Source organism: Onthophagus taurus, chromosome 1 (assembly GCF_036711975.1).
Source record: "Onthophagus taurus isolate NC chromosome 1, IU_Otau_3.0, whole genome shotgun sequence".
Taxonomy (NCBI): Eukaryota; Metazoa; Arthropoda; class Insecta; order Coleoptera; family Scarabaeidae; genus Onthophagus; species Onthophagus taurus.
Window position 1 is genome coordinate 14937146 of NC_091966.1, and position 25802 is coordinate 14962947.

At 32.5% G+C, this 25802-nt stretch overlaps 3 protein-coding genes across 4 annotated transcripts in view; 2 read left to right on the top strand and 1 right to left on the bottom strand.

The window, feature by feature from the left end:
• Positions 1-25802, bottom strand: part of LOC111413140 (slowpoke 2) — a 393515-nt gene that overhangs the window by 224172 nt on the left and 143541 nt on the right. The gene's annotated exons all lie outside the window — the stretch shown is intronic.
• On the top strand, positions 6491-14972 carry LOC111417045 (uncharacterized). Its single transcript, XM_071197110.1, has 19 exons — positions 6491-7139; positions 9585-9762; positions 9925-9997; positions 10062-10154; positions 10224-10316; positions 10386-10478; positions 10548-10640; positions 10710-10802; positions 10872-10964; positions 11034-11126; positions 11196-11288; positions 11358-11450; positions 11522-11614; positions 11684-11779; positions 13996-14088; positions 14143-14199; positions 14344-14469; positions 14536-14700; positions 14763-14972. The coding sequence occupies exons 1-19, from the start codon at positions 6507-6509 to the stop codon at positions 14833-14835; spliced, it is 2424 nt and encodes an 807-aa protein (XP_071053211.1). The 5' UTR covers positions 6491-6506; the 3' UTR covers positions 14836-14972.
• On the top strand, positions 22074-23347 carry LOC111417125 (APOBEC1 complementation factor-like). Its single transcript, XM_023049356.2, has 4 exons — positions 22074-22766; positions 22829-23006; positions 23061-23151; positions 23209-23347. Exons 1-4 carry the CDS (start codon positions 22074-22076, stop codon positions 23324-23326), a joined length of 1080 nt encoding a protein of 359 aa, XP_022905124.2. The 3' UTR covers positions 23327-23347.

The following is a 25802-nucleotide window of genomic DNA, read 5'->3' on the forward strand; positions in this document are numbered from 1 at the left end:
TGCATATATTTATGCAGCTGATATAGTCGCAATGTCATTTTACATCGAGGAATGTTCCAATTTTGATAAATTTGATAAAGCAAATAGTCCGTTTTGTGTTATTGTGTAATAATATTACTCTTTTTCTATCTATTCGCTCTATTCTTGTCTTTCTACAACTACCTTCTTCCACCATCCTCCAATAGTCAGTTGTAGTCCCTACATTCCTCATTTCTTCTACTTTTTCAGTTCCTTTTATTTTAAATATTTCTTTTTTCCACTGTTTACCCCTCTCGATCCTGCTAATCTCTCTCCAACACAGTTTCAAAACCTTGTAACATAACCAGTTCCGAATCTGCTTATTTTTTATCGGTGTTTCTAAAAATATTTCGTCCAAAAATATACCTTTGTTGCTTTAGTATACAATAGCTATTTATTTATATACATATTAATCCTCTCGCTGAGAAAACGAAGCTAAGGTTGTTTGTGACAGTGGCTTTACGTCGATTGCGTTTTACTTTTACCCATAAAAATACAAACCTCGCCTCTCATCTTTTCTGATCATCAAAAATATACTATTGCTATCTTAGAATACAAAAGTCATTTGTTAAAGTGTTACGTTTGGAACTCGTAGGGTTACTTTGTGGGCCTTAGTGATAGAACGAGATCCAGGTTGCACCTAACCGATCTCGGCTACAACCTATTACGACGTAAAAAATTGTGTCATACAAGATTAAATCTTATCTTGTTTCGATACGGCTCACTATCACTTTGGCAGTATTCGAGACCAACATATATACTAATTGCATCGCCACATGCGAGTACGATTGACTACGCGATGTTTGCGGATTATAATTTTGAATTAACATAAAAGAAACGACAATAAGGGAAAACAAAAGTAACAACACTTTGTTTGGAACTTCTAGGAATTTTATTATTCTGACTTTCTCCGGTGCTCCTAGTCTTTACTTTGTAAACTATCTTCTCCTGCTGCTTTTCTGTCACCATTATGGGAGGATACATGTGGGAGGATCTCTAATGGATTTGGTGTTCTTTAGAGATGCGTCATTAAATGAATTAATGATCATCTCGATAATCATTAGGTCTCCTCGTGGAAATGTCGTGTTAGTGGAAGTTGGCAATTACCGGTATAAAGCTACAATTAACTAAAGCATGTAATTTAGGTAGTTCAATGAATGATTTAAAGTTTTTATACAGGGCCGCTGGAGCAGAGAGAAGGGAAATTAGTTTTATCTTTACTGACAATGAAATTGTCTGGAATCGTACGATTATTTCTTCACCAGATCTCAATCTAATTGAATAAAAGCACAACGTTCTCACCAGTTAGAAGACATTCAGAAATGAATTCGTTTTCAAAATGGCCTGAAGATGAATTAGTACCCGTCTCGAATCATTTTTTTGCTCAACATAAAAGAGTTATGATATAATAGAAACCTGGAATTGTTATTGTTCTTAAGTTCTGCTACGACCTTCCGAAGTTGAAATGAATCCGAAGACTCTAATTTGGTGATTGTTTGTCTATATTTAAAAATTATTCCCAAAAATACTAAATTATCAAAATGACTCACTATTTTCTATTCTAATTTCGATAGATGATCTGCACTGAATTTACCCATTATGTGTTTTATGAAATGTTATATTTTGAAACTCACAAAGTATATAATTTGATTTGTTGTCATAAAACAAAAGATATTTGTTGAATTCTTTCCTTGACTTTTCATTAAAATTTGTCAAAATGCAATTATACGCTTCTCAGGGTTTGCCCACATTAGGTCTCACTTATTAATTTAATATTTTGATTAGATATCCCACTCAACCGGTTTTAAATGGAATGGAACAGGAAGGACCTGATTTGAACCCGGTTGCCGCATCATCAAATTTTGAAAATTCAACATTAATCGATAGCGGTTTTTGTTCTCGTACTGAGCAACCTAATTTATCGGCTATTAAAGATGAATATCTTCCTTTCGATCAGCTTTTCAGGTAAGCTCAGATTTATTGATTTATATTGTTTATGTTAATTAATGTTTCTTCTAGAACGTTAGCTTTATCAACAAATTTGAATGCTTCCAATGATTCTAAAGAGCCAACATTTTCAAATGAGGTAAAGCTTTTTTTAGTTTCTATTTGTTATCATTTTAATTATTTTTATAAAATATGTTTTTCTTATTTTGTAGAGTGGTATCCAAAGTGATGATTCTTATGCCGTTGTTTATAACAAACATCATTAGTTTTGCAATTACAACTAATTAGTATTATATCTATGTAGAAAGAACAAAATCTTTATTTAGCGATCATATTTTATATTTAGCAAGTCTTTCAGCCGCATATCTATGTAATTTTAATTAAACATTTCCAGTCTGTTTATTATTTAAATTTTATATCTCTTGTTATTGCATTAATATTTTTATATAGCACTTTCAGGTATAGTTTTTTTTATTAAATAATTTTGAATTAAATTTGAATTTGTTGTGTATATTATTATTATAATTCAAAATAAATATATATCATGTTTTTATACCACGTATGAAATCGTTTTTTGTATTTTTTAATATATTGTTCTAAAACTTTATTGTACTGTTTCTCTTGCGTGCACGATCTTAACATTTCTGAGATGTTGATAATTTATTATGTTGGCAAGTATCAACTCTAAGCGAACATTTATATAAAACGAAATACTTGATTTTGTTGCCCTGATTCTTCTCATACCAATTCTAACGTCTCCAAATATAAATTGATGCTAAATCGATTATGGTGTTGTGTAGGTATGATGGATGTTGCTCTCCTTCTGGTCATCGGTCGCCCTATATTAAGCAATATGAGATTCGGGTTCTTTATGGGAGGAACGTTGAGAAAGCTGATGTTGTGCCTTGCCAAAGTTACTTTAAGCCTAACAAATTTTTAGCATTGGCGCATTTAAAAAGGAAGTTGGCAGGAAATGGAGTCGTGAATGAAAGGATAATAAATCCAAAACGTTAGCCTATTGCAGGTCACGTAGATAGTTGAATATAGGGCGACGTCGACTATTCATTATTTGCTAAGATTATCAAGAAATTACATTTTCTATTAAAAATGCAAATAATGCTCTGTAAACATTTCTTTATTGAGGGGATTCTGTAAAGCGAGCAACAAACATTTGTTATGATAACGGAACCTTACATTCCATGTAAAATCTCGCTCTAGTGATCTCTTTTAAATTAACTATTATGGATCTTATACAAATTTAGTGTCTGAATTTATCTTTCTCCTAGAATTATATCACACGGCAGTAAAAGTTTCAGCTTTCGTTCTTATTTAACACGCATATTAGGTGCTTGACGAGAGAGCATTACGGTGCACATACATTCGTTTACTGTACCGTAAAATGAACTATTGGTTCACATATTTTCCCCTCTGTAGTGGGATGTACATTGAATGAACTCCGTACCCCACAGCTGAATACACTGGTATCAAGATGGCTTTCTGTAGCACATGTTTTTTTTCTAGGTAACTTGGTAGCACGACTACCAGTACATTTTACTTAACTGAACTAACTTTTACTTTACTTGACGTTTGTTGATGGTCACAGGAGGACAAGTCTCTCTACGCATAGTAAAGGCACAACAACGTCTTCATCCACCCCTGAAATATGTTTTAATTATGTTGCAGATTTCTAGAGGCAGATAGTGAGTCAGTGAGAGAAGCCAATACTGCGGTGTCATCAGTATATGTTGCAATGGTGGAGCTTTTTGTTGTTGGCAAATCTGATTAATACAATAAATGCACTACTGGATTGAGAACGCATTCTTGAAGCACTTCTTATACCACGGGGTATAAATTGGAATATTCGTAACCTTATTTCACAAGATATTGATGGGGAAGGAGCCTTTTTAGCTTGACTTGTAAGCCACAGTTTATCAAAGACTTGAGATATGTCATGAAAAGCAGCAGAACAATGTCTTTTAACATTTAGATCTTTATTAATTCGGTTGATTAATTCGTGAACTTACTCTATTGTTCCGCATTAGTTGCAAAAGCTAAACTGATGATTTAGGATTATTTTCCTATCTTTTATTATCTTAATGAGCCTGTTGACTTACAGCTTTTCCTAGATATTGGAGAGTATATGTAGTAAGGTTATGCGTCTATACAAGATGATTTCTTCTGGTTTTTCTCCTGGTTTACGAATCATAATGATTTGAACAACCTTTCAGGTGCGAGGAAAGTAGTTTGTTTTCAGAATCGCATGAAATATGAAATTTATTATGTTCGTTATGTTCACCTGTTTTATTTCATTAGCTGTGAACCTGCAGTGCGGCAGTCTCATCGGAAATTAATGGAGCTAGTTATGGTGGTTATGTGTTTTGAGAAAGCCTCGGTTTCTTCTTTGTCATTTCTCTCCGAGAAGTTACTCTCATCTTTAATTATTGGTGCTATGTGTCATTGCGGTCTTTTTAGTCTTCTGGTGGCTTTCCAAAGTGGGTAATCAGTAACGTCTGTTGGTAAAATTTCATAGATATTTTTGAATGCTTTGCCTTTCTCTTGTATATACTTCGTCAGATTAACTATCTTTGTTTCTATGTACAGTTGTAATCTTAATGGTTGACCTAGCAACATTACGTTATCCATTTTTTTCTGAATGCTTTCCAATTGGATTTTTGATATGTAAGGCTGGTTGTTGTTCTTTATTTAGGATCTTGTGAATAAACGTTGCTTATTACCATGAAGTGGTCTGAAGACTACTCAAAGCAAGCCAATACTGTATATCTGCTCGTTGTTTGATTCCATTGCTCTGATTAATTCTCTTGGTTTTGGTGTTGTTAGTCTTGAATGCCAATCAAAGCAGTGTGCAAACTTTTCGATTTCTAATGTTGAGAGGTTTGAGATCGAGGACATACTAAATCCGAATCCTAATCGAACTTAATTGCCAACTAAAACCCAGTATCAACTTTACCTTTATTTAGTAAGGATTTAGATTTATAAAAATCTGTTTTTTAGTTTAATATCTAAAATTAGCCCCTTTTTTACTGATAGAGACTACTGACTTTCAATAGAGAATAACTTGCTTGAATACATTTGTTATATTTTATCATCTTTTAATCAATATTATCAAATGAACATGGCTGCTACATTTGAACCTTAATATTGAACTGCTCAAAGTGATACACCTCACATTTCTGTTTTTTTACAAAATTTTTTTAACTTTTAATCTCTCTAAATACTGTTATTTTCTTTTCTAGCAGTAGAAGTACTATATATTACGATTAGTGATCGTTTCGTATCGCTACTGAATTCTTAATCCGTGTTTGGTGCATTGATAATTCTTGATAATAAGCTACTTTATGACCATCATGTACAAAATAGTACTTTATTGTGTCTTCATTTTTGCTCAATAGTTTATAATACACAACACACATCATTGATTCGTCCCACACGTTTTTCTATTGGTTGTATGTTCACCAACGTCATTTGAATGGTAATGTAGTGTAATTTTACACAAATACAATAAGTTTGATTAACTTGGTCAAATTTCCAGTACAGGTTTATATACTTGGACATTCAAAAAACCTTTGGCGAACTGGATCCACTACGTGTTGCTATGGAAATTAACGTTCTCTTGATTTTCCTTATGCTGATGTTCCAATCTTCCAGAATGGAAACAATATGTTAAGTACTTTAAGTGTGCTCCGTTTTCGATTTGTCCCACTTTGAGAGAGATTGCTCGAAAAGAAATAAATTTATTTTTATCCCTTTATAAGCACCGCCAAACAAAATAAGAAAGGAATTGTTACCAACACAATTACTAAAATATTGCATTAAAATTTGTAAAAGCATATTAGCATGATCATCAAACGTTATTATTTTGATTTGATATTGTCACTTTTCTGACTTCACTTTTCTCACTAATTCTTCAGTTGGATAATGATATTCATTAATAGTATAATTAATAACTTAATTTGACCTTTTTTAAAAATTGTGTATGAGTATTAGAAGCGCTGAATTTATGTAGTAGATATTGAATAGAAGCTTTAAATTTCGTGCAAGTTAAAAGTATTCTAATTTATATGCACATTGCTTTTATTGCTAAATTAAAAGAACTACCAAGAAAATAACATACTAACAAATGTAGCTCATTCGTTTTGTAAACAGTTTTCACGTTTTCTTGGAAATAATAATAATAATTTCTAGTAACCTTTCTAAGGTTTACAACGTACAATTTCTAACATTTCAGAAATTATTTATTAACGAATATGTTTTTAACGGAATTGTCCGTTTGAAACTCCTCAAATATTATGTTGGACCGATTTTCTAAAACACCTGTGTAAAGAATAACGTTTTTAGCCAATCGAATCGCATCCCCCAAAATCTTGCAACTCAGCTGTTATTCGCTTACTTGTACAAAAAATTGGCGCCACATCTGTGGCATGAGCCCTTTACCGCTCGTAGATATAAAAGCGCTCTATTGCACAAGAAGATATCAGTAGTTTTTAAGAATTCTTAGCGTCCACATCTACCAATTTTTAACGATGGCTCCAGCATTTAGTTATTTCTTACAAGGTTATCCTGTGTCATACAAGGGTAACCAACGCCTAATTGGCCCTATTGGTAATTGCAAAGAAATTCCACCATATGGATCGGAAATTTTAGTCAAGGGAATTCCGTATCATTTCACCGAAAGAGAATTATTTCCGTTATTCACAAAAGCAGGAAAAATTTTCAAGATTCGGTTGATGATGCAAGGTGATTTGTCAACTTTAAATAAAGGAGTCGCCTTCGTTACTTACACGTGTCCGGAAGAAGCGAAAAATGCGGTCGACAACATTCAAATATTAAATAAATATGGGATTGAAATATTAACCATCGAAATTTACTACGATAATCGTCGACTCTTTGTCGGTGGAATACCGGAACATAAAACTAAGGATGAAATCTGGGATGAGTTGATTGATTGTGGTTTTGATGGTGTAACCGATATAATAATGTACCGATCCTATACAGATAGAGCGAACAATCGTGGATATGTCTTTGTGGACTTCGAATCACATAAAAAAGCAGCTAAAGCAAGGGTTCTGTTCGCAAATTTTGACTTATGGGGTTCTAAGCTCACCGTTGATTGGTCAACGCCCTTACCTTATATTGATAGTGCCACATTCATTAAAGTAAGTTATTTTAAATTTATTTAGTAGATAAATAATTTTTAAAAATTGTCATCAAACTTGCAACATGGATTCTTACAATAATGATATAGAATAATTTGACTTTAACCGGTACTCTCATTTAATTTGTTTTAAGATGATCGTTTTTTGCGTTTAAATTTAAATATCCATTTAAATACTAATTTTTTTTTAATTGATTATAATAATTAACTAGAATGGCCTACACTCAACGTTATCGCGTACTTCAAGTGCACTAATTGACAAAATTCAAACATCCACTGGTATGATTTTTTAAACCTAATTGCTAAATTCAATTACTTTAATTCGAATTCAATTCACATTGTGACACATTTGTGTTGATTGCAAAATTTTATTTTTAGGCTACTGTTAAATTAGAAGAATGAAATTTCAAGTACCGATTTTGTATTCCCAAACAACTCTAATAATGACGTTCATTTTTTGTTGTCTCATTTAAAATTTCAGGAATCAATTTTATATCTAATCTAAAAAATTCAGATTTTTGGGTCTTCAATATACAGGTGTCTCACGTAACTTGTTTGTTAGAACTTTTTAGGACCAAACATTTTTGCTTTCCATTTAAAATACTTTCAAGATGGCCGCTACTTTCGGTCTACCGAACGTAGATCACAACTTCGTTATTTTAAATGGGATGCTATAGTTTTTACACCTTTTAATTATATCAAAAAAAATATGTTAATTTTGATAAAAGTTTTTTTTGCAAATTTTTGGCCATCGTTCATTTAAAAAAGCTCTAAACTGGCATGATTACTCTTCAAATGCTATCAAATAGATTGGTATTTGCTGTATCAGAGTATCTTATACAGGATGGTCAAAAATTGAATAACCGTCAATTCAATGACAAGAAAGTCGAAAATTTTAAGGCCCCATATTTTATTATTGGTTGTAGTTTTCCTCATATTAGGAAATTGTACCTGTGCAATTAAAAAATCTGATTTTGAAACATTTATTTAGAATTCTCTCTAATCTGATTTTAAAATAATAAGCTTTTCAATAAAAAATATAGTATTTTTGATTTTGCGATATCAATTTTTTAAACTAATCTCGTTACTAATGTAAATCATAACTCAAATATTAAAAGAAAAAGACAGAAAAATACTTTACACATAAATTGTTTATAAAGAACCTAACTATATAGGTACCTAATCTATAAGCAGATTACGCTTTCATTTGAAATATCTAAAGATAAGGATTTTTATGCAGGGAAGATTAGGCTTAATGCAACACAGGATACAGAGTTAGATTTAGAGTTGCATCGGGTTTTCGTCCGTTATTTGGGAATTTGATGAGGTACATATATCTGAAACGCTTGACAGAGATACAAATCCAGAACAGACATTTGTAAAGATGAAAGGGGAGAAATAGAAAGTGATCCTCAAAAAATAAAAGGCATCTGGACACAATTTTTCCAAAAACTACTTAAAATGCAACAGAAAGCTGTAATCAGATAAAATGTAAATCTGATCCCTGAGGGGGGAAGAAAGGACAAACCATCTAACACTAGAAGAAGTCGAACAAGCAATGAAGACCCAACAGAATAACAAGGCACCAGGAATGAATACCTATCAAAATCTATCCATTTACTGATAACAAAAAATAGCATTATATGCCCTATCCATAAATAGGAGATAAACTAAAATGTCCTAATTATCGCGGAATATCTCTTCTAACAGCGTAAAAATTTCTTGCATACATCATTAATCAACGCTTGCAATTTCTTCTCCCCCATCCTACTCAATCTGACCCTGGAATACATATTAAGACTTAAGACAGATAGACTTTGGAAAAGGAAAACCTGCTAACCAGCAAGACCTTATAGCTGATTGTATATGCAGATTATGTTAATAAATAAAACTTTCTTAAAATGTTTGAAAGAAGAGTTTTGAGAAAGATGATGGGATAAGTTAAGAAATAATGTCTGTAAACCCACATTTAGTCACGATCTGTACAATCACTTTAAAGAACCCCCACTCTCACAGTTTATCAGACTATGACGGTTATAGTGGGCGGCACATGTGGCGAGAATGGAGCTACCAAAGTGGCTATTGGATAGCCCAATGTATGGCAAAAGATCAGTGGGAAAACCCAGAAACGATAGGAGAATGGCTGTAGGAGATAGGAAGGAGATAGCTGTGTGGTGGCAAAAAGTACTTAGTTTGGGCTGGAGCGCCATATGAAAAAGACGAAATGATAACCACTTGTAAAGCGCAGTATTTATAGTGATTGGTTTCACTCTATAATGTCAAGATGAAATAAATGTACAATGTAATTTATGTATTAAAAATTGTTTTGTTGTTATTTTGATATTTTGGTTTATAAATTAATTAGATTGAGCAGTCGTATTTACATATTTAGTTATAGTAATTAAACTAGTTGTAATATAGATAATTTCCATTTTTTTTGTATTAGATAAAGAAACTTTTCTTTCGTAATCTGAAAGTAACCGAACCTAGGGAAACATTCTTAGAGATCTTGAATGATGTTTTGGAAGGAATTGTGGTGTTGAAGGTTTTCCGATTTAAAGATTATGGTTTCGTCCATTTTATGACGCACAAAGATGCCGAAGAAGCATTGAAAAGATTGAAAGGTAAAATAATTGGAACTTTATTAATAATTTGATTGAAATATCAAGTCTACAAAGTTAATATTTTTATTATTTGTAAATAGTATAACGTAATGGAATTCAAAGGTTTTTATTCATAAATTGATTGAAAAATTAGCAAAATAAGTATTGAATTGATTTTTTCAGTGTATTATAAGGACACTTTGGTCGAAGTTTTATGGGCGGTGCCTCAACACATGGCTCCTAAGAAACGACATCTGTAAGCTGATAACGTATTTTTTTTTTAATATGTATTTTAATTTTTATTCAATGTTTTATAATAGTTTGACATATAATAACTACGATAAATCAGACTGGTCAACTCCGCATCATCAGTTTCTTGAAACACAAGCATCACCTTCAACTTCTGCACAATCGTAAGTTTACATAAAATAATTGTTATTTAATAAGATGAATTTTAACTTTTACTCAATGTTTTATAATAGTTTGTCATATAATGACTTCGATAAATTAGACTGGTCAACTCCGCATCATCACTTTTTTGAAAAACAAGCATCACCTTCAAATTCAACAAAATCGTAAGTTTACATAAATTAATTATTATTTAATAAGAAGAATTTTAATTTTGTCTCAATGTTTTATAATAGTTTGTCAAATAATTGGTCTGATGAATTAACCTGGCCATCTTCGCATCAACAGTTTTTTGAAAAACAAGCATCGCCTTCAAATTCTACAAAATCGTAAGTTTACATAAATTAATTATTATTTAATAAGAAGAATTTTAATTTTGTCTCAATGTTTTATAATAGTTTGTCAAATAATTGGTCTGATGAATTAACCTGGCCATCTTCGCATCAACAGTTTTTTGAAAAACAAGCATCGCCTTCAAATTCTACAAAATCGTAAGTTTACATAAATTAATTATTATTTAATAAAGAGAATTTTAATTTTTTCTCAATGTTTTATAATAGTTTGTCAAATAATTGGTCTGATGAATTAACTTGGCCATCTTTGCATCAACAGTTTTTTGAAAAACAAGCATCACCTTCAAATTCAACAAAATCGTAAGTTTACATAAATTAATTATTATTTAATAAGAAGAATTTTAATTTTGTCTCAATGTTTTATAATAGTTTGTCAAATAATTGGCCTGATGAATTAACCTGGTCATCTTCGCATCAACAGTTTTTTGAAAAACAAGCATCACCTTCAAATTCAACAAAATCGTAAGTTTACATAAATTAATTATTATTTAATAAGAAGAATTTTAATTTTGTCTCAATGTTTTATAATAGTTTGTCAAATAATTGGTCTGATGAATTAACCTGGCCATCTTCGCATCAACAGTTTTTTGAAAAACAAGCATCACCTTCAAATTCAACAAAATCGTAAGTTTACATAAATTAATTATTATTTAATAAGAAGAATTTTAATTTTGTCTCAATGTTTTATAATAGTTTGTCAAATAATTGGCCTGATGAATTAACCTGGTCATCTTCGCATCAAAAGTTTTTTGAAAAACAAGCATTACCTTCAAATTCTACAAAATCGTAAGTTTACATAAATTAATTATTATTTAATAAGATAAATTTTAATTTTTTTTCAATGTTTTATAATAGTTTGTTAAATAATTGGTCTGATGAATTAACTGGGTCATCTTCCCATCAACAGTTTTTTGAAAAACAAGCATCACCTTCAAATTCTACAAAATCGTAAGTTTACATAAATTAATATTGTTATTTAATAAGATTAATTTTAACTTTTACTCAATGTTTTATAATAGTTTGCCATATAATAAGTTCGATAAATTAGACTGGTCAACTCCGCATCGTCAGTTTTTTGAAAGACAAGCATCATCTTCAAATTCTACAAAATCGTAAGTTTACATAAATTAATTGTTATTTAATAAGATGAATTTTAATTTTTACTCAATACTTTATAATAGTTTGTCATATCATGGCTCTGATAAATTAGCCTGCTCATCTTCGCCTCAACAATTATTTGAAAGAGAAGCATCATCACCTTCAAATTCTACACAATCGTAAGTTTACATCATTTAATTGCACAGTCTGCGACTAAAAAGCTTCTTTAAAACTGAAAGGCGATCTTTATTGACTTTTGGGTGATGAATCTGGGAAAAATAATGAAAAATTTCCATCACCTTTAATTTTTTTTCCAAATTTCTAGTCGAAAATCAGCATCACGCGTTTTCCTATTTCCTTTGATTATAATAAAAGGAAAACGCGTGATGCTGGTTCATTGATAAATATAATTATTTATGAAAGAGTCAGGGTGCTTGTCCACTGCACCCGCACCCTCATCCTTTCATGAATCCGACTTGTGGAAGTGGTCATCAGGTAAAAAAAATCATTCAAATTTGGCATTCCGATGGTGTGGAGGGAATCAAAAAATTACAGTGATGGCTACTATTTTTGCTGCTATGATTTTAATGGCTATAACTCTGAGAATAAAAGAGATATAGCGTTCCTTTTGCAATGTGACCTGTAGTTTATGGACCGGATGTGTCTGTACCTCAGCCTCCACCAACGCTAGGTGAGATGAGTTTTAGTAAAGGTGATGTGAATGAAGATGACTGTGATTTCCAAGATCCTTCAGATTATGCCACCCCACAACATTTCACTTAGTCTGATGTTGATGATTTGGTGAGAGACTTGGGACTTACTAAGGAGAATGCTGAACTCTTGAGTTCTAGATTAAAAGAAAAATGTACTTTAATCAGTACAGATTTAGAGATCGTGAGTTGACTATTTCAAACAAGAAGGCGAGTTGGTCTATTGTTGTGATGTTCCTGGTTTGGTTCAAAAGTTTGCAATTTGGAAAAGCTGATGAATGGAGGCATTCATTGATTCTTCAGAAAGAAGCCTGAAGCCTGTACTCCTGCACAATGGTTACACATATGCTTGTCTTCCTCTAGGGCAGCGAATCACAATCATTGGGTCGAAAAATGGGTCACATAAATGTCTATTTTATTATATTTAATAATAGATTTAACTTTTTATGGGTCACATTAAGATTTTTTGATATTTTTGGGTCGCTACTTAAAAAAGTTTACGGAACGCTGCTCTAGGGCATTTTGTACACCTCAAAGAAAATTACGAGAATTTGAAAAAAGTGATAAATAAAATTAAATATACCGATAGTTTGTGGCGATCTGAAACTTTTGGGCATGATGCTTAGTCTTCAGGGAGGAAACTCTAAGTACCCATTTATGAATGGGATAGCAGAGCAAGGAATGAACACTGATTAAAAAAGTATGGCCAACCCGATAAACATTGAGGCTAGGTGAAAAGAACGTTTTCCACCAAGCTTTAATAGATTCCAGAAAAATTTGTCTTCCCCCTCTTCACGTCAAGTTGGGGCTCATGAAACAATTCGTCAAAGCTTTACCCAAGACTGGTGATTGCTTTCAATACCTTCGCACACAGTTTCTACATTTATCAGAGGCAAAACTAAAAAAAGGAATTTTGTAGGTCCTGACATATCTAATATTTGATAGAAATTTCAGTACACAATGTCAGGTGTTGAAAGAGAAGCTTAGAATGCTTTCAAAAAGGTGATCGCTAGACTTTAAAAGACCCTAACTACATTAGCGTTGTCGATGATCTTCTCAAAAAATGGAAAAACTTAGCTGCCTTATGAGCATAAAAGTTTATTTTCTACATTCTCATTTGGATTTTTTCCCAGAAAATTTGGGTAGTACCAGTGAAGAGCAGGGTGATCGTTTCCCTCAGGATATTAAGGTCGTGGAGAGGAGAAGGAGATATCATGGTAGATGGAACGTCAGTATGATGGATGACTACTGCTGGTCATTTCATCAAGGGAATTCAGGTGTCACTCTTAAGAGGAAAAGTAACAATCGGAGCTTTTCCGACACGTGGGAAAAAAAAGTACAGGGCCACCAAAGTGGATTAAATTAATTGAAAATTCATTGATATTGTCTTTTGTTGTTAATGTACTTAATTTGGATAAATAAAACCTATAACAAATTTTTTAAAATACTTTCTCCAAAACTGTCCTATTCGTACCAGTTAGTTTCAGATTATTGTGTTGGGATGCGGAAAAACGGTGGGTGATGAGGAAAAACTGTTGTGTTTTTCGGATTCAGCACCTTTCAAAACTGTTAGATCACCCTAAATAATTTAAAAAGTTTTTATGAAATTACTTTTTGCAGGGCTACGTTGTTATTTATTTACGCGATTTGTATTAATCTAAAACTATTTTAAATTCTATTTATAGCGGATCTTCTTCAATGTCGAAGGAAAATTTTGGACAATTTATGAATAATGTAACTCCACAATCTTCCAAAGAATTCATGCCATTACATCAACTGTAAGTTTCCAAGAATTAATCCATTTGCTTTTTTCATTCAATGTCATTTGTTAGTTTGAAGAAACCACCATCATCTGCGATTTCATTTGATACTCGTCAATCTTGGCAATTGTAAGTTTTTAGATAATTTATATATCACTTTTTTAATTTAACTTATCAATTCTTTTATATGAACAATGAAACAATAAATTGACAATTAAACTATGCCATCAGCAAAAGCTTTATAATTTAAAAAATATTCTTTAATATTTACAGATATGATTCTTTGCAACCAAAAGAAAACTCACGTCAATCTGTGAATTTCGACTTATCTGATCAACCGGTCTTAGTAAATAAAAGTACCGCTTCAATTTTGAAACGCAAGAATTTATCTCGCAATTTGTAAGTTTATAATATTTTAGGATTAAGACTATTTTATAATCAAAAAAACTTATGATATCTGATTAGATTCCCTATTCAACTGGATTTGAATGGAACAGCTTGTGAAGACTTTGGCTTAAACAATGCTTCAAAATTTATGAATTTTAAAAATTCCTCATCAGTACCTGATCCCATGAATTTATCCACTGTTAAAGATGAATATTTTCCTGGAGATAACGAGATGATGTTTGGGTAAGTTCAGATTAAAATGTTATTAAATGTTTTATATTAATGTACTGTTTGTACTGTTCTAGGACAAATTTGAATTTTTCCAATCTTACACTTGATAGTGAAACACCATCATGTGCTTTTTTCAATACTAAATAAACTTGGTAATTTCGATTATTATTTTGTTCCAAATAACTTTTTTACTTTATCTAATAATAAGTATGATTTTTTTACTCAAACATTAACAGTTTAATGACTAATTTCGTTCGCAATTTATTAATTTTGTTCGGAGATAATTATTAATCAGTAATTTCATTCACACATTCTACATTTTCACATGAATCATATTAATTCATAATTATAACTTTTACATTTACAATTAATTAAGTGTATTGCTGAAATTGCATTTTTATAATTTTAAGTTAATCACGTTTAATTATTGTGCTTGTATTCAACCGTTTCTAATAAAACCTCTATGAAGAAGGTTAAAAACGAATTTTTATTCACAACATGAAAAAACCTTACTATTTCTTAACGTACATTGGCATTTGAAGAAGTCCATTTAACCAATTTGATCAAATAACTTCTCTTCTCGATTACTGGAAGAATAAAAATATTTGATTTCGGGAATGTCTTGTAACCTTCTTCACCAACACGGGTTTTAAACATTTTCATCAACATGCAGGGACTAAAAAACTGAAACATTCCGTTTCCCAAAGCCATTTATTAAAATTCACAATGACATCAAATTTATGACATTGATTAAAATTCATTTTTTCCCGTTACTAAAGAAATTGTTTTGGAGAAAGTTTTTTTTCAATGATGTTGAGGTCTGGTTATATGATGTCTGTCTGCCATTAAGCACAAATTACTATTTCGTTTTAAATTTTGTGGATTTTGTATCCATAAATTTTTGTAAAATGTAGATTGCGGAATACCAATTCAAGAATAAATTAAATGTTCAACCGCAATAAATTTGAGGGGTCTCATAGTTTGGAAATTACGTCATAACTTTTAGAAAATGGGTAACCGAATTATGGTTTCCGGTCCCATGTCCAAAGATATCCCTTCCACCAATTCCATTGGCCAAAAACATCCCAAAAGACACGCCCCATGATGGTGTAATTGAATTGGCCTTAGGTATTTGGGATATTTTGAAACCTAAAACCAATACAACAAACCATGTCGGCGATGCAAAGAGCACACTAAAAAATTACTTCAAAATAATTGCTATAAAACGAAGTAACAATTTGTTTTTCTGCAACACTCACCCTGTCAGAAATTGGTATCTAGTAATAAGTATCTATATGAGCTTTATTGGAGATCTAATATCCATCTTACATAGCTGATAGAAAGATATGAAGCCAAATTGAAAGAAGTTAAGAATGATTGCAAGGTGAACAATCTTTGAGTTCCAAATTAGTTTTATGTGGTGTTTAAAGAATTAAAAGTTTTTGAAATAATAGAATTAAAGGCAAGAAAGAATAGGATATACGAACGAAAATTAAATTTTTAACGTCTCAAGTCTTTCTATTAAACTAACCAGAGGTTAGTTGTCATATGATATGACGTTTGATTCAGCAGTGCAAGTTTTTATTCTCCATGGCATCTGTTATAGTTCTTAAGACCCTATGGATCTGTACCACAGTGCCATATTGAGCTTTAAAGCCGGACTAGTAATCTGGTATTAACTTCTTCCTGGATAGAGTATCCTGCGTCGATATGACGTCACATTAGTCGCTTTTTTATTCTCCTTGGGGATCATAATTATTGAAGATGTAAACGATTAACGTAATGCCTTCATCTGATATATGCTTTAGAATTGTGATTCAGATCGTTTCCGATCTTTTTGATCTCAGTCCATCAATAATGTCCATGATTTCGAAAATACTCACTCTTTTGATTGGAAAGACTGTTTGATAGGGATACTATTGCTTCCAAAATGAACTCGCACTAAACTGCTGTTCTAGCATTTGGATTAATTCATTTCATAAATATTCAGTAAAGACATTTACTTTTCTTTACTTTTTTAATTTTTGTCATCAGCTCAATACTCAAACAGATGGGCAAAGACAACGAGCTTCTGATAACGTTTCAGTACATTGGATATATCATGAGGGGGGAACGGTACTAAATTCTTCGACCGCTCCTTGAAGGAAAAGTCGAAAGAAAAAGCTTAGTGAGAAGACGATAAAACTAGGGAATCAAAGATATGTGCTGGTAGCCTTCGTATGGAGACTGCAGGCTAAGAAGAAGAAGTAGGGGATAGGTTTCTGTGAAATGCTACTTTCAGTTGACGTGAAGCCCTATTTAATTTAATTTTATCCCTGCCATTTTAGGTGATTTGCAAAGTTTTCTTTAATTTCCTTTTCTCTCTAATCATATCGATTATTACGTGTGGACAATACCCTGGCTAGGTATAATCCGATGTTCTAGGATAAATTACTTTATAGTAACCAATTAAACTTTTTGTGTTTATTAGTTATTTGGCATAAAAGATTAAATTTAATTAATGCAATAAACAAGTTGATACAAACAAAACATTTACATCTGGCTTCCGCACTTTTTATATTATATACTTTTTTTATATTTTACTTTACAAAATTACAAAATATTTTTAACCCTCCGAGGGCACCATGGAGTGCTCCAGATCCCAGCAGATTCTATAACTCAATGGCAATGTGGATTGTCGTGTTCTCGTCAAAAATGAGGTTTAAACACTGTGTTCTAATAAAGTAAGGTGCCCTCGAAGAGTTAAGAGAACTTGCTCGAATTTGTCCTTCGCTGGAACTATTATTGATGCAGCAGTTAAAAGAGAAGTTAAAAGATAGCCTAACTCAGTACAGTGTTAAAGCTGTGCTGGAAAATGATGTTGACCAAACAGAAATTTGTTATCTATCTTATGTCCGTATAAACCTCATTTTTTCAAGTGACATTTTTTGATCAGTGTGGGTACCATCTACAAGAAATATCATTTTGCATAGAATATTGAAGATAACGAAGACTCAACCTTTGATGACGACAACTTAATGTTCGTGTTCAATAAATTTGTCATACCTTGCCAACAATAAAATATTCTCTGCATACAACTATTTTTGGAGTTTTTACTCCATAATGGTGGTTCAGGTCAGTTTGATTCGTGTAGTGTCCCACCAAGTATAACAGTAGTATGACAAGTCTGACAAACTACCAAGAGCCATTATCTTAAAGTTTCTTTCTTGAATCTGCACCTTTCCAGAAAATTCCAAAGCAGGAATTCGGAAGAATTCCACAGAGCTTCAGATGATGAAGTGTAATTTAATTTTTTGACGCGGTAGTGAAGTTGAAACTTTGTACCAAGTGAAAGACAACAAAACAATAATAGTATTACCTTAAAGGTCTGGTAATGGTATTACCAGATCTTTAAGTTTGTTGGTACTTTGTACAGATTTCTAACATCTTTCCATTTTTTGATTATCTTCTCAGATTCTGTATTTTATGCTTTGTTGCCAATCTAAAAATATAGTAGGAATTAATCTGTTGTTAGTAGAGGTGACGCCACAGAGGGGAAAAAATCTTACAATTAGATATATCTAGGGATTGTAATTTAGTGAGTAAACTTTTTTATAGTAATACCGGTATTAAAAATTTTGAATACCGAATACTGGTATTGAGATTTTGGTCCGGTATTGCCAGCCCTAATTGCAATATTTATACTATAATATTAAATATTCTCTTTCCATCTTTTTCAATATTTAGACTTTTGACAGAAACATTTCCAGCCCAATTAGGTCATTTTTCGTTAGAAATTACAAACACATCGATTTTTTTATATCAAGTAATATTTTTGGTAAATCTTGTCTATTTTTACGAACCCTCCCAAGTAATGTTAATTTTTTGCGAGAAATTCTTCAGCTAATGATATATCGGTAAAAAAATTGTTTCGTCCACTATCATTCTAAAATTCTAATAACGATTTTACTACTCGTTGTTTCAGGTTTATTCCCAACTTTTCCTAAATAAATCTCGAAATTTGCACAAAAAAATAATTTGCCGTCGCACAACATTCATACTTTAATTCCATATTTTTCTGACTTGCTTGGAATATATACTTAAATGAACAAATAGTTCCCCTGAAAACTAGTTGCTTGTCAATTGTTCCGTACTCAGAACATTCATAAGCTTCTCAACAATTTTTCGAAAAAAATTTCAGTAACCTTTCGCAGAGGTGTAAGTTTATCAGTTATTTTTCTCTCAGGCCTGGTGTCTAGGTTGTCGAGTCGTATGAAATGTAAAATGTCTATAAATCCATTTCTGCTCATTGTTGCGGGATAAATATGACGGTTGAATGCATTATTCTGTTTGCAAAGATGTCTGACTACCACAATCGGCTCATTTATGACCCGATATATAAAAGTATAAACTAATTGCGTATCGCATGAGAATAATAATACAAGAGAATATATGAAGGGACAACAACATCAAACTTTGATTTCGTATGCAATGTAAAAGTTATTGTTTTCGGGTTACTATTGACCAAGTTTTGGTCGTACAAGGATTAAAAAGTGAAGAAAAATATATTATTAAACTAACAAAACAAAACAAAAAATAAACAACTAGCATTAATTCATGGTAAATTTTCGAAAACTCCATCGCCTACTTCGATACGCTTATTTGTGCATTTATAAATGAACTGGTAGCCAGTTTCAGTGAACGGTGACTTGCTCCAATGAACGTAACTAACAACTTCATTCATCTCCAAAGACAAAAAAGTCTAGGGGAGTGAGATCCGGTGATCTCGGTGCCCAAGAGTGCGGGCCTCCTCTGTCAATCCAGGGATCGCCGAAATAGGTATTTAGAAAATTTCTTACATTATTTGAATAATGAGGAGGTGCTCCATCATGTTGAAAGATAATACGTCGTCGAATATTCAAAGGTACTTCGTCCAATATTTCCTCTAAATGGTCTTCAAAAAAATGTAAATAACCTCCTTACCCCAGTAAGACAACCATCCAATAATAATAACAATAATCTTTATTCGATGCAAATACATAAGACATAACAACATGTCATAACATCACCTAATTTGAATGTGGTATTGACATACAAAACAAAAACAAGAAAAAAGAAAAGAAAACAGAATAATTCATTCTATACATCTTTCGAGAAATTCATTTATCCTGTATATTGGGTTTTGCGCTAGGTAATTTTTAACGAACGAGTTCATTCTTCTAGAAGGCAACTGTCTAACTGACTGTGGTAAGTGATTGTAGAATTTTGTGCCCCAATATTCGAAGTTATTTTGAGTCTTTACTAGACGGTGGCGTGGAACTCGCAATTCGTCCCCCCGTCTTGTCGGATAATTGTGGATATCTGAATTCTTCGTGAGGTTGATCCATTTCTTCTTCGTTGCTTTAATACAACTGAATATGTACACAGACGCTATGGTGAGAATTTTGTGTATTGCAAAATGTTCTCTACAATTATCTGTACTCTTTAAATTGAGAAGTGCGCGAATTGCCCTCTTTTGTAATAGAAAAATTCGCTCTGCTGCTGAAGACATGCCCCAGAACAGAATGCCATACGTTGCTACGCTGTGGAAACTGGCATAATATGTGAGTTTAGCCGCTTCTATGATACTGATAGCTCTCATTCTCCGTACACAGTAAATTGCGCCATTTAGCTTCTTGGCAGTATTATCTATATGGGTGTACTATTTGAATTCCTCGTCTAGATACAGACCTAAAAATTAAAAAAAAATGCATTGTGTCTTTTCTTCCTTTACCGTTAAACCATTATCATTAAACCATTATTTTGCAGCGTGCATATATTTGCTGAAATTATTTTGAACATCTTTTATTGATTCGCCCATTGAAACGATAGTTGTGTCGTCTGCATAGAGGCAAAGGTCTCCATGTGGTATAATGCTTGGCATGTCATTTATGTATATGATAAATAGCAAAGGACCCAATACCGAACCCTGAGGAACACCCACTGAGACCTCTGTAGCACTAGATCTTCCTCCATTTACCACCACGATTTGCATTCTAGCATTCAAGTATGACTTCAGAATGTCATGTGCAACACCCCGAATACCGAAGTAATACAGCTTATCTAGGAGTAAGGCATGGTTTACACTATCAAACGCTTTTGATAGATCAAGTAGCAATAATTAAATACAAAAGAACCAAACAATTGATCATTTAACATGCCGAACCATACATCAATGCGGCATGGGGATTTTCGTCCGACCATCGATGATTATTATGGCAATTGTTAATTCCATCTCGAATAAATTGAGCTTCATCAGTAAATAAAATGCATTCTGTTTTCACGAATTCATTGACAAAGTTGTAGTCTTAATGGATAATCGCCTTCTGGGAGATTTTGTCCTTTTTGTAGAGGAAAAGCGTTTAAACCTTGCCGTTTTAAAGTTTTCCAAATCATTGTTTGTGGAATTTCAAATTCGATTGCCATGCTCCTCGTACTTATCCCTGGATTATTTTCTACAATATCCAGAATATTTTCTTCAAGTTCCAAAGCGAGTCCTTGCTGTTTTCGGAAATAATTGGGAACATTCTAGTTTCGGTAGCACGTGTAAAAACAGTTTGAAACACTTGCCTATTAGAAACGATAAATAAACACCATATCTGTATATTCTTTATGACTGAAAATGTGAGGCATTTTTATAATCTCATGAAACAACTGCAACTGTCACTTTTTAATATTTTGTTTCAAATTGTCATTTAGGAAAACGTTGTCAAATTTAACTTGATTAACTTTTTAAAAAGAAAAACCTGATTATCTCTGAAACAAATGAAAATCGGATTTGAAGATATCGGCTTATTTTGCTTATTTTTGTTTCCTGGACATATCGTTAAATTTTTTTCATTTCCTCCCGAATCACCCTGTATATTTTATAATTTGTCTTTTTTGTTTTCCCATTTTTTGTGCAATTTGATAAAACTTTACAAAATAATTTCCGTCTCTTTATTAAACAAACTCTTTGTTCACGTTTTAATCCACCCCTGGACTTTGTTTGGGTAACCTTTCACAACATTTTTTACAATTCTCAGGTTCCAAAAACGATACACATGTGTTGACCGCGCCGGATGTCGCGACGCGTCTTTGAACTAATACAGAGCTAAGAGTCGATTATAACTAAAAAAGAAAATACGTAACGTGTGATTAAATACATATTTCTAATTAAAATTTAACATTACAATAATACATATTAATTTTTTTGATTCAATCGGGTTAACCCTGATAAAAAAAACGTGCAAATGAAATAAATCGTAAAAAACTAGTCCTAAAGCGCTGTGTTAACTGGCGCCCACGTCCGTTTTATTCCCACGGTCTACAACTTGTATATAAACAGGTAACTTGTTTATATCTTCATCATTATATTAGTGGTCGTCATGGAAGTTCAACGTAATTTGTTTGCAAGATTATCCGTTGCAGCCACAACTTATCGCCAAGAACGTTTGAAGCGTCTTAGTAATTTAACGGGATGTAAAATTATACAAAAGAATGGTCAACGAATTCTACAAGCACACCCATTGTTGCAAACTCTTCCCGAAAGTGGCTCCGAGATTTTCGTCGCCAAATTGCCGCCGCATATTCTTGAAGACGAAATTTTACCTCTTTTTGAGTCTATTGGACCAATTTATAAAATGCGATTGATGTTGGATTTTAATGGGAATATCAGAGGATATGGATTCATTTCTTATTATTACCGAAGCGACGCCTACGATGCGGTAAGATTATTGAACGGATCTAAAATATTTCCAGAATATGGTTCAATCGTGGTCAGTAAATCTGTTGATAATAGAACGTTATTTATTGGTCATATTCCCGATCATATCACTAAAGAAGATCTATTAAATGATTTAAACACGCGATTAGAAGGTATTTTTGATATAATGTTATACCCGTCGAGAAACCAACCAAATTTAAATCGCGGATATGCATTCGTCAAATTTGACTCTCACGAAAACGCTTCGAAAAGCAGAAAGATATTGCGTTCAAGAATGGATAATAATTTAGGGTCTAATTTAGTGGTAGAATGGGCGGATCCAGAACCAGATATTCATCCAACAATTATGCCACAGGTACAAAAAAAAAATTGGTTTAATTTGATTTTTAATCGGTACTAATTTTTTTATTGTTTCAGGTGAAGAAATTATTTATCAGAAATATCGATATGAATTTATCGCGTCATGAACTCTTAAATCTTATTCGACAGTATGTTCCAAGCACACATCTTGTAAAAGTTTATACCAAGTATGATTATGCATTTGTACACTTTGTAACAAAAGAATTTGCTGAAAATGCTTTAATAACTTTACAAGGTAAGTAATTTTAATTAATTCAAATTTATTCTTGTAATTTACACCAACTTTAAGGTAGGAAATTTGGAGAAAAGGTTATTGATGTGCAATGGGCGCGACCTAAAAGTTACAGTAAACCATATCCAATGCCAATCAATTTTTGCAAGTAAGTACAAGGTTTTAAATATAATTTTTTTTTATTTTGTAATTGTGTTATTTTTAGATCCGTTTCCCCAAAACTGCGCAAAGAAATGGCTGCTTTCAAAAAAGATCAAGTTATTGGTAATAGTTCTAAAGATTTACATTCTTTCAATGAATCATTTTTAAACATGAAGTTGTAATGATTTTTGCAGTGATTTACAATAATAAAGTACATACAAGTTTCTTTACGGTTGTTATTTAAACCCCCACAACATAATAAAATTTATTGAGGAAAATTATGATAAATATTCTGCGTATTATTCTCTTTTTTTAAAAAAAATAATTTTATTTACTAGAAACCAAATAAGTTCTTTTTTCGATAAAATTAAACTTCTAAATTTATACAGCAGTTACACAAAGTTCAATGAAATTAAGCATCGCAGACTTTTTTTTAACTGTATAAAAGTTTGAAATAGAATGTTTATTTTACTTTTTCTTCTATTTTGGATTTAAATTTTAAAAGTTATTTTTCAAACTAGTTCGTCCACCATCGTTAACTCATTTCCCTTTCCAAAGATATCGCTACGCCCATAAGTTCGTTCCAACCACACTTTTGAGTGACGGTCACACGTCTGCGCAGTTGAAAAGTACTGTTTCGACCGAACCATGGCGCCGCCGCAGACAGAATATTTTTATTCTTTATACAAATTTTTCAACTACATTGAAAATGAAAAGTAATAAAACTAAATCATGAATGTGAAACAAACAAAAAACTGAAGCTTCGTCCTACTTATTGAAATTGAGAAATCCAAATAGTTCACGATTCAAGTCTCCTGATGCCAGGCTTCTTTCAAACATCGCCATCTTTATCCCCGATGCTCAGGTCGTTTTTGGACGTCCCCTGCTTCTTCTTTCTGTTGGACTCCATTGCATCGCTTTCTTCGGGATTCTTGCTGGACCCAGGATTCTTTGAATATGGCCGTACCATTGGAGCTGTCTTTTTTGAACTTCGGCGACTATCGCTGTTTGCGTCCCCATCATCTCTCGTATGTCGGTATTTCGCACTCGATCTAGTTTACTTTTGCCAGCTACTCTTTTCCAGAAGTCAATTCCAACTGCCAGCAGCCGGTTCTCTATTTGTTTATTTAATTGGGGATGAAGATAGTGGAATATAGTTGTTGTTTTCTTTTTTTTTTGACTTCTTTTTTGAGCAAAGAAGGGAGTTATGGCTTTTGTTATGGTTTTGCCTCGTTATAGTCAGCTTCGTATTTCTGCTTCCCATCTTCCACTGTGGTCCATCTTAGTTCCAACGCATCTTTTAAGTAAAGTGTTATTATTTAACAGCAGTCTTTTGCTTCTCCACCCACGCATAGATATTGTGTTTTTGCTACATTCGTAACCAAGCCCTACCGGTCGTATACTTCGATTAATTTTCTTGCCACATATTCAGCTCTGTGAACCTGGAACCCGAGTTTACAATATTTTGCTTTTATTAGTACCATTCGATAGAGAATCGTTTGTACTCATTTGTACCACCTTTAATTTCGTTTGTACTTCAGGAACTAAAGAGATTAAAATTTTTGAAAAATTTTGCAACCCCACTTTTTGATATTCTAATTTTATTAATACCATTCGGTAGAGAATCGTTTGTACCCGTTTGTACCCGCTTGTACCACTTTCGATTTCGTTTGTATCTCAACCGGTTCCAAAATACAGCGATTTTTTGATTTTTCAGAATACCGCTGAAAGTATGTATCTTCGTTATTAATAGAGATATCGCAAAACGGTTGATGGAATTCGATAGAGAATCGTTTGTACCCGTTTGTACCACTTTTGTTTTCGTTTATACCTCAACCGATTCCAAAATACAGCGATTTTTTGATTCTTCAGAATATCGCTGAAAGTGTGTATATCCGTTATTAACACAGATATCGCAAAACGGTTGATGGAATTCGATAGAGAATCGTTTGTACCCGTTTGTACCACTTTTTTTTTCGTTTGTACCTCAACCGATTCCAAAATACAGCGATTTTTTGATTCTTCAGATTATCGCTGAAAGTGTGTATCTCCGTTATTAATACAGATATCGCAAAACGGTCGATGGAATTCAATAGAGAATCGTTTGTACCCGTTTGTACCCGTTTGTACCACTTTTGTTTTCGTTTATACCTCAACCGATTCCAAAATACAGCGATTTTTTGATTCTTCAGAATATCGCTGAAAGTGTGTATATCCGTTATTAACACAGATATCGCAAAATGGTTGATGGAATTCGATAGAGAATCGTTTGTACCCGTTTGTACCACTTTTTTTTTCGTTTGTACCTCAACTGATTCCAAAATACAGCGATTTTTTGATTCTTCAGATTATCGCTGAAAGTGTGTATCTCCGTTATTAATACAGATATCGCAAAACGGTCGATGGAATTCAATAGAGAATCGTTTGTACCCCCTTCGATTTCGTTTATGTCCCAACAGGTTCCAAAATACAGCTTTTTTTTTTTAATATTAGGTGAAGCCCCGGGTCTCGGTTTCGGTGGTTCCCATACTTTTCAAGTACATAAGACTAAATTGACGTTTGGGTCGTAACCGTTCTCAACTCTAGCCGGTGTGGCCTGGTATGCACCGTTTAATGTTTTTATGATTTATATCTATTAGGCTTATCTACACAAACACG

What these genes read in the sequence shown, in the direction of transcription:
- LOC111417045 (XM_071197110.1), top strand. Translation starts at nt 6,507, where the DNA reads ATGGCTCCAGCATTTAGTTATTTCTTACAAGGTTATCCTGTGTCATAC. An exon ending in CCTTCAAATTCAACAAAATC is followed by an intron (nt 11,127 to 11,195) that starts GTAAGTTTACAT and finishes GTTTTATAATAG; the next exon opens with TTTGTCAAATAATTGGCCTG. An exon ending in AAGAATTTATCTCGCAATTT is followed by an intron (nt 14,470 to 14,535) that starts GTAAGTTTATAA and finishes ATATCTGATTAG; the next exon opens with ATTCCCTATTCAACTGGATT.
- LOC111417125 (XM_023049356.2), top strand. Translation starts at nt 22,074, where the DNA reads ATGGAAGTTCAACGTAATTTGTTTGCAAGATTATCCGTTGCAGCCACA. An exon ending in ATCCAACAATTATGCCACAG is followed by an intron (nt 22,767 to 22,828) that starts GTACAAAAAAAA and finishes TTATTGTTTCAG; the next exon opens with GTGAAGAAATTATTTATCAG. An exon ending in ATGCCAATCAATTTTTGCAA is followed by an intron (nt 23,152 to 23,208) that starts GTAAGTACAAGG and finishes TGTTATTTTTAG; the next exon opens with ATCCGTTTCCCCAAAACTGC.